The sequence below is a fragment of the Moschus berezovskii genome, chromosome 21 (assembly GCF_049115385.1).
Source record: "Moschus berezovskii isolate FMDL1 chromosome 21, NW_MosBer_1.0, whole genome shotgun sequence".
Lineage (NCBI taxonomy): Eukaryota > Metazoa > Chordata > Mammalia > Artiodactyla > Moschidae > Moschus > Moschus berezovskii.
In genome coordinates, this window is record NC_142480.1 from 69,435,929 (window position 1) to 69,445,016 (window position 9,088).

The 9,088-nt window shown below is 49.5% G+C and overlaps 1 protein-coding gene across 1 annotated transcript; it reads left to right on the forward strand.

Moving 5' to 3' along the window:
- Window positions 1-3,844: 3,844 nt before the first annotated feature.
- MAGEL2 (MAGE family member L2) lies at window positions 3,845-7,869 on the forward strand. Its single transcript, XM_055417526.1, has one exon. The coding sequence runs from the start codon at window positions 3,944-3,946 to the stop codon at window positions 7,493-7,495; it is 3,552 nt and encodes a 1,183-aa protein (XP_055273501.1). The 5' UTR covers window positions 3,845-3,943; the 3' UTR covers window positions 7,496-7,869.
- The last annotated feature ends 1,219 nt before the right edge of the window (window positions 7,870-9,088 follow it).

A 9,088-nucleotide genomic window follows, 5' to 3' on the forward strand; every position in this document is an offset into this window, starting at 1 on the left:
GTATGAATTTCCTACAGCTTTGGATTTTTTCTTGTTTTTTTTTTTTTCCCTTTTCATTGCTACTGCTAGAATCACAACCCCACCCCCACACTCCAAGCAGAAGTGAGTACTCAGTTATTTGCATCGACTATAATCAATATGAGTTTTAAACAGTGCAAACTACTTTATTGCACTAAAAATAGTATATTCATATCCCTCTGTATCTGTACGATCTGACATCAGATTCTTTGAACACAGCACCGTGTCAAGTACATACTAAATCCTTAATAAAAGACATTTCATAAATAAATAATTTTAGACTTTATGAAAATCTTAACATTATTTTACTGGCATCCATATTTACACAAAATCTAAAGCTATCAGAGAATGAAAGATGGGCACCTCTTGTGCGAATCTTACACTCTCATCCACTAGCTTCTTATCGAACACTCAGAATGGGCTGGGAGTGCAAGAATGAACAAAAAAGACTCGAGTCTGCAAGGAGATACTATGCTTGCTGTGATCCAGACAATAAAGAAACGTACAGAAACTTCATTCATTTGGCAATTAATTTTCCACTTCTATTTGTGTCTCCTCATTTCTCCTACCCCAATCTTTTCCATTATTTTTGTTACCCTTCTGTTTTATACTTAGGAAATACTGAAAGTTCTTTCTGATTAAGAAGCAGACAGACAACTATATTCAATGAATGTTTTGTGTATATGTCTTTTCTTTCTGATACACCTTCAATTTTTAAGCTGTTTCATGAGAAGAAAGGACGGGAATCTGACAACACTTGGGTCAGAGATATGGCAATGGGAGAGCATACACACAAAAGGGTGGTGGGAACATCGGGAATCTAGAAGATTCCACAAGGAGAAGAGGGGGGTTATATGGAGACCTATTTAAGGCTTATAGTTCACATCCATTAGAGTGAGGACATTATTGGGAATGCTTTTATGAAAACAGTCAACCCTCAAAAGGGTCGATATTTCACTTAATTCTTCAGGTGTGACTGATACTTGAAGTAGGAAATTTTGGGGTAGCTAGCTTGTCAAGCGGCCTGGGTCTGAGATCAGTGACTGTCTAAAATAGGCATATTATTTTCCAGGGAAGAAAAAACCCGATCCACTCATCATTACTTGACCCACCAGAATCACTGGGTACTTACACCTTAATTTTTCTCAAATAGTTCAGTAACATTACCAAAGAGTTCCAAAGGTGCTACTTTAACTACTTTCCATTTATAATGGCATCTACACCCCCCACATAATTCCTGATCATTTTTTAGGCTTCCATATCAGTCCCAAGTATAAAGTGGAGGTAAACGATTTTGACATAAAGGATTTGGTGGGAGTTGACATTGTGTGGCAGTGCTATTCATTAAGCCCCAGCCTCTGTGAGAACAATTGGGCCCTGCTGGCAATCATTTACTCTGTGGGATGACCCACAGCAGGATGGACCAAAGGTTAAATCCATCATAATCCTAAAAAACAAATGGTTAGTGGGAGAACTTAATCTCTGATGAATTTATATATCAGAATTAGAGGAAGAAGAAGTGTGTTTTAGTGATGGTAGAAATGTAACTGGCTGAAAAATAAACTGATTTTCCTAAAGCCATCCACAGCCACCAACTGGTATGTGACAGGGTTGATAACAGGAAAACATGAGGGTGACAGTTGACAGATGGCCCCAGTGAATTAGTCAGTTCTTAACCTCATCATACTGAGAACCTTTTTATGGACTATTATCAACCCATGAGAGGGACCTAAAACCATGAGATATGGGGTGTCCATTCTTCAGAAGCATCTTTCTGTGAGTATGGAGGCATTACACATCATCAGGAACCAGGAAAGAACTACTGCTTGTGAAAAGAAGATGCTCCTAGGGGATAAAAATTCTGATTTCTTATCCCTTCAATTGCCAGAAAAACTACTGAAACCTCACTCTCAAGTTATCATTTCATTATTTAAGGCAGTAATAAACTTGGACATGTGTTTATGCTTTCATTGGGATTCATAAATTACTACCTTTGAGGACTACTAGCTAACAGTGGTGCTGGAGAAGACTCTTGAGAGTCCCTTGGACTGCAAGGAGATCCAACCAGTCCATTCTAAAGGAGATCAATCCTGGGTGTTCATTGGAAGGACTGACGCTAAAGCTAAAACTCCAATACTTTGGTCACCTCATGCGACGAGTTGACTCACTGGAAAAGAGTCTGATGCTAGGAAGGTTTGGGGATGGGAGGAGAAGGGGACGACAGAGAATGAGATGGCTGGATGGCATTCCCGACTTGATGGCCATGAGTTTGAGTGAACTCCGGGAGTTGGTGATGGACAGGGAGGCCTGGCGTGCTGTGATTCATGGGGTCGCAAAGAGTTGGACACGACTGAGTGACTGAACTGAACTGAACTGAACTGAGCTAACAGTATTCTTGCCTGGAGAATCCCAGGGACGGAGGAGCCTGGTGGGCTGCCATATATGGGGTCTAGCAGAGTCAGACATGACTGAAGCGACTTAGCAGCAGCAGCAGCTAACAGTACTGCAGGAAGAGTGGGTTTAGCCTTCATCATTCTCATCTGCCCCCTTGTGGTATCTTTCATAGTTTTTTTTTTTTCTTTGATATTTAATATTTTGTATATTTCCAGGAAACTATCCAAAAGGAGCTGTCATTTCCTTTCAGCATGAAATAGTATACTATTACTCAATACATTTGATACCTTCTACTTTATCTGTTAATACATTGCTTGTTTAATTTTTAAGCTAAATTTCCACACACACACACACCCAGTTCTGCGTGATGCTGTTTATCTGTTTTCCCTATATATGAACTGTGGGTCTAGTCACTCCCCTATTTTATTATTTTCTAGTGCATTTTTTCGTAGTCATTGTTACAATTTCTTTCTTGCTCTGCAACTGAAAAATAAGCAGCAGGAAACCTACCTTGTTCTTTCATTCCAGTTACTCCATAGGAATTTCCCCCCATACTAAAAATGCTATCTCTCATGGATGTCTGGAACATCTCAACTTCCAGGGTTTCTTTCCTTATCTCTCTATTCTTGGATGTCCTGTATCCTCCTGTGTCTGAAAATGCCTGCAAGCTCCAAGACCTACCTCAGTAATTTCACTCTAAATCTCACTCTTCTTCTGCACCACGACCCCTGCAGCAGCTCTATTTCCATGAAGAATATCTGGAACCCAATTCTGTTTTCTTCTGAATCCCAAGCTTTTATACAGAAGTGTCTGCAGGTTATCCTTTTTGTCAGGTCCACATGACTGTAAATGCCTGTGTCCCACCCAGTAATCATCAATTTCTCTTTCTTAGGAGCCTCCAGTGTGTCCCTGTGAGAATCACCTATGCTAGCAATTTATCCACTTTCCTGAGACTTCTCCTACTCTTTCACATTTACATTAAAATATAATAGCTGTCTACTGTGAGTCTTTAGATATATATATATGCTTGTGTGTGTGTGTATTTTCTTTTCTTCCCTCTGGGTCCTGTTTTGCTGTATCTGAGCTCAGACCACACCATCTTCCCCCTCATGGATACCTTCCATATTCCCAGTGGTCTGTTCCCAACTCTATGCTGCAGTACAGGGATTTCTAAAACATAAATCTGTTCCTGTCACTTCCCTGTGAAAATTCACCCATGGGGAATCTGACAAGGCTGCATTTTGGGACTGGATAGAGTGAGGAGGGATCTTGTATCGGCTAGGGTTTCTGGTAGACGCCCCTCTGCACTATCCACTTGTGGTGGTCGGGGGCGGGGAAGGGGCGGGATTGAGCCCCCTTCCCCCCTCCTCCTTACTGCGGAAAGCTGCAGAGCTAAGGGCACTCACTTCCTATTCACCAGTCAGCAGGGAGGACTCCTCTCAGCAGCCACGTAGGCATTCTCTTCTCTCTGGAGGAAAAGGCCCAGCAGCTGTCGGAGGAAAAGGCTCACCAGCTGTCAGAGCAAAAGGACATGTCGCAGCTAAGTAAGAATCTGGGAGATCCGAGTCCCCCGGAGGAGGCCCCTAAGCCCGCGGTCTATAGCCGCCCTACGGTTCTGATGCGGGCCCCGCCCGCCTCCTCGCGGGCCCCTCCAGTCCCTTGGGACCCACCTCCGATTGATTTGCAGGCTTCACTGGCCGCTTGGCAGGCACCTCAGCCTGCTTGGGAGGCTCCGCAGGGCCAGCCGCCTGCCCCCGTGGCGCCCATGTCCCAGCCTCCATCCCTAGGGGGCCCGTTGGTCCAGGCTCCCCCTCTGGGGGGCCCGATGGGCAAGCCTCCGACTCCCGGAGTCTTGATGATCCATCCTCCCCCTCCGGGAGCCCCACTGGCCCAGCCTCCTACTCCGGGGGTCCTGATGATGCATCCTTCAGCTCCCGGAGCCCCCATGGCACATCCTCCTCCTCCGGGGACCCCGATGGCACATCCTCCTCCTCCCGGGACCCCGATGGCCCATCCTCCTCCTCCCGGGACCCCGATGGTGCACCCTCCTCCTCCGGGGACTCCAATGGCGCACCCTCCTCCTCCCGGGACCCCGATGGCGCATCCTCCTCCTCCGCCGGCCACCCCAATGGCCCATCCTCCTCCTCCGGGGACCCCGATGGCGCAGCCTCCAGCTCCAGGAGTCCTGATTCCCCAGCCTCTGACTCCGGGAGTCCTGATGGTTCAGCCTCCTGCTCCGGGAGCTCCGATAGCCCAGCCTCCGCCTCCAGCACCCCTGATGGCCCAGCCTCCTCCTCTAGGAGCCCCGATGGCCAAGCCTCCAGGTCCTGGAGTCCTGATGATCCATCCTGCAGGCTCGAGACCTCCGATCACCCAGCCTCCAGCGACAGGAGCCCCAATAGTTCAGCCGCCTGCACCGGCCCCACCTGCACAGCCTATGGCTTCCTGGGCTCCACAGGCTCAGCCTCTGATCCTGCAGATCCAGTCACAGGTTATAAGGGCTCCTCCGCCGGTTCCCCAGGGCCCACAGGCCCCGCCGGCGCAGCTGGCCACTCCCCCGGGCTGGCAGGCCACCTCGCCGGGATGGCAGGCCCCACCACAAGGCTGGCCAGCCACACCCCTGGGCTGGTCGACCACACAGGTCACCTGGCCTGGTCCGACGATCACTTGGCAGGCACCTCTACCTGTGCGCCCTGGGCCACCACCCATCCGCCCTGGCCCACCGCCCATCCGCCCGGGCCCACCGCCCATTCGCCAGGCTCCACCCCCAATACGCCAGGCACCGCCACTGATCCGCCAGGCACCGCCACCCATCCGCCCTGCCCCGCAGGTCCTGGCCACCCCACCGCCTCTCTGGCAGGCCCTGCCACCCCCGCCCCCACTGCGTCAGGCCCCTCAAACTCGACTGCCTACCCCGCAGTTGAGGGCGGCCCCGCCAATTCGGGCGGCTCCCCAGGTGCCAACAGCCCCTCCAGCACCGCAGATGCCGACCGCACCTCCTGCTGTCCCACAGGCGCCCCCGACTGTGATGCCTGCCCCCCTACCGGTCCCACTGTCGGCCCCTCAGGCTGTGCACTGCCCACCCATCATCTGGCAGGCACCAAAAGGCCAACCTCCTGTGCCGCAGGAGATGCCAACCTCCATGGAGTTCCAGGAAGTGCAGCAAGTCCAGGCCAGCCTGGCCTGGCAGGCTCCGAAGGCCCAGGGGCAATTCTGGCAGTCCCTGCCCACCCAGGAGGCCCAGAGGCAGGGCCCACCACTGGTTCAGCTGGAGCAGCCCTTTCAGGGGGCCCCCACCTCCCAAAAGGCCCTGCAAATCCAGCTACCCACCCAGCAGGCCCAGCTCTCGGGCTCGCAGGCAGAGCTGCCATCCATGCAACTCCAGCCCTCCTGGCAGGGCCCCCCTGCAGCCCTGCAGGGCCAGCCTGGAGCCCCCTTAGCAGGGGCAAATTTTCCCATAGGCTCTGCTAAATCATTGATGACTCCATCAGGAGAATCTAGGGCTTCTTCTATAGACCGAAGGACCTCTTCAAAAGATCGTAGGACCTCTTCAAAGGAACGCAAGGCTCCTCTAAAGGACCGGATGATCTTCGGTGGCACTTTCTGTGCTCCCAGGGCAATGCCAACTGCTGGAGCACACCTGCTGACTCCCTGGAAAAACTTGCCTGCCACATCTGAGACCTTTAATGCCACCCCAAGGGTCTTTCCATCTACCTCCCAGTTCCACCCTGCCTCTTCTAATGCCTTCAAGGGCCCATCTGCCACCTCAGAGGCCCCAAAGTCACTGCCGTTTACTCTGCAGGATCCATTTGCCTGCATTGAGGCCCTGCCTGCAATCCCATGGGTTCCACAGCCCAATGTGAATTCCTCAAAGGCATCCAAGGCAGGACCCAGTATCCTGATGGCAACAGCAGCTGGCCCCCAGGTGATGGCCATCACTCAAGAGGCCTCAAAGACCTCCACTGAGCCGCCACGTCGCTCAGGCAAGGCCACCCGGAAGAAGAAGCATCTGAATACAGAAGAGGGGGATAGCAGTGGCAAGATGCTGAACATGTGTCACTGGCAGGCCCCCAGGCACTGGGAAAATCTAGACTTGAATGACTGGGAGGTGCAAACCCCCATCCAATTCCTGTGTGACTGGGAGGGCCCAAGCACCTCCCGAATCCTGAGTGGCTGGGAGGGCCTGAGTACCTCCCAGATCCTAAGTGGCTGGGAAGGGCCCAGCACTTCTTGGGCCCTGAGTGCATGGGAGGGCCCGAGCACCTCAAGGGCCCTGGGTCTCTGGGAAAGCCCAGTTAGCCCTTCGTCCTTGATCATCTCTGAGCTGCCTACTTTTGCTCAGGGATTTGGTGCCACCCAATGTGATCCCAAGCTGGAGACTCAACCACTGTCTCCCTTGGATGAGCGAGCAAATGCACTGGTGCAGTTCCTCTTGGTTAAGGACCAAGCCAAGGTGCCCATTAAGCGCTCAGAAATGGTGAAATTCATCATCCGTGAATATAAAGATGAGTGCTTAGAAATCATCAGCCGTGCGAGCTACAAGCTGGAGTGTGTTTTTGGTTATCAGTTGAAGGAAATTGATCCCAAAAACCACTCTTATATTCTCATCAACAAGGGTCGAAAGGGTGACACAGGTGCATCCTATTTGGACAGGCCCAAGTTAGGCCTCCTGATGGTGGTTCTGAGCCTCATCTTTATGAAAGGCAATTGTGTCAGGGAGGACCTGATCTTCACTTTTCTGTGCAAATTAGGGCTGAATATCCGGGAGACACATGGTCTCTTCGGAAATACAAAAAAGCTCATCACCGAAGTGTTTGTAAGGGAGAAGTACCTGGAGTACAGGCGAATCCCCTTTACTGAGCCAGAAGAGCATGAGTTCCTCTGGGGCCCCCGAGCATTCCTTGAAACCAGCAAGATGATTGTCCTGAAGTTTTTGGCCAGGCTGTATAAGAAAGATCCACGGTGCTGGCCATACCAGTACTATGAAGCACTGGCAGAGTGTGAGTCTGAAGATCTGGATGAGGATGAGTCTGGCCCTGATGATAAAACCGACGACCCCACCAGCAGCCCTCCTCCCCATTAATGTTGTTTAGCAGATATCTCATGGTTCCTTTGGGTCCCCGGCCTAAGGCCACTGACAGGGTGGGGTGGGGGGGACGTTTTGTTTCTGGTGTTTCTGTTCAAGTTCTGTGTGTGTAAGTTTGGATTTCAATTTGTTTTTGTATCTGCCAAAGCTTTGTACATTTTCACGTGGTGTTGATTTCAACTTGGTATTGCTCTATTTGGTACTTTGGCATCTGTATTTTTAACTGAGATCTGTGATTCTCTGTTTTGTGTTATAATTGTTATGTTTTGGTATCAGAGTTGTGCTGGCTTTGTGAAATGAATTGAGAAGCTATCCATCTCATTCTGGTACAGATTATGTAGCATCAAAATAGGCTGTTCTTTGAATGTTAAAATGACTCATTAGTAAAAGCTGTCTGCAGAAAAGTAAATATCTATATCTATATATAAATATAATTTCAGCATAGTATGGAGTGTTTGTCTTTATTCTCATTTTTATTCTAGGTACTGGGCGCCAAGTTTTACCATACTCTCCAAATACAGCTGAACATCAAGACAATTTCCAGTAATAGTAGATACCACAGAACTGTTTCAAAACAGTGTTACATGTGTTATAATTATGCAGTAATTGCAGTGGGAGTTGGGATGTACCATTAAAGCAAGAGTAAAGCTTCACACATCAATGAGGGTGAATCAAGAGGAGGTTTTTAATCCTCTTGATTCCCTACAGTAGTCTTTCAAAGTAGGCATTATTCCCATTTTGAAGGTGAGTGTCTAAGGCTCAAGTAGATCAATTAAGTGGGACATGTCATTGCCAAGACAATAAGGTTGTAATCTGAAGCAGAAAATTTTCTTAAGGTTATGTGGAAAGCCACGACCGTCTATCTGTCTGCAGATCAAAGTACCAGGTTTGTTAGTCATGGGGAGAACAAAGGGGTCTTGGTCAATTCTTGTGGGTGGCGTGTGTCCATCAGCTCAGGGAACCGTGAGTTTAATCAACACATTGACATGGGCATTTTGAAACATGCTGCCTGCAAAATATAACAGGGAAAAGGAAATACCAGGCTTCACTGAACTGAGATCATGCGGGTCGCAATGGGTCATGGGGAAGACGGGGGATAACACCGGGGTCTAACTGAAGTTCCTGGGAGGAAGCGTCAGTCATAACATACAAGGGAAGTCAGTTGGAAACTGGCTGATGTACTAAATAACCTGTAGTCAGTCCTTGGTTGGGTGCAGGATCTGGTGTAGGAGGGAGGGGACCAAAGAGTTTTCGAAGAAGATATTCATGAGCACCTGACCCTGCTAGAGTGCTCAAAAGGACGTTCCTGAAGGTACCACTATCTTCTCAGGGATGGGGACCATCACCGTTGCTGCATCTCTACTGTTCTGGAAGGATCCAGGGCCCCCAAATCCCGACCCCCTTCTCTTGGATAAAGTGCCGCAGTGGGGTACACGGTAAAAGTGGTATTCATCTGCCACCTAGCGGCCTGTTACGGTTGTGTCGCTCCTGCAATGGCTCAGCCCCAACCATGGTCAAGAATCTCACTCCCCAAATATACCTTGGTTTAGACTGGAACTTGCTTCATAACCCTTACCCATAATTTTACCT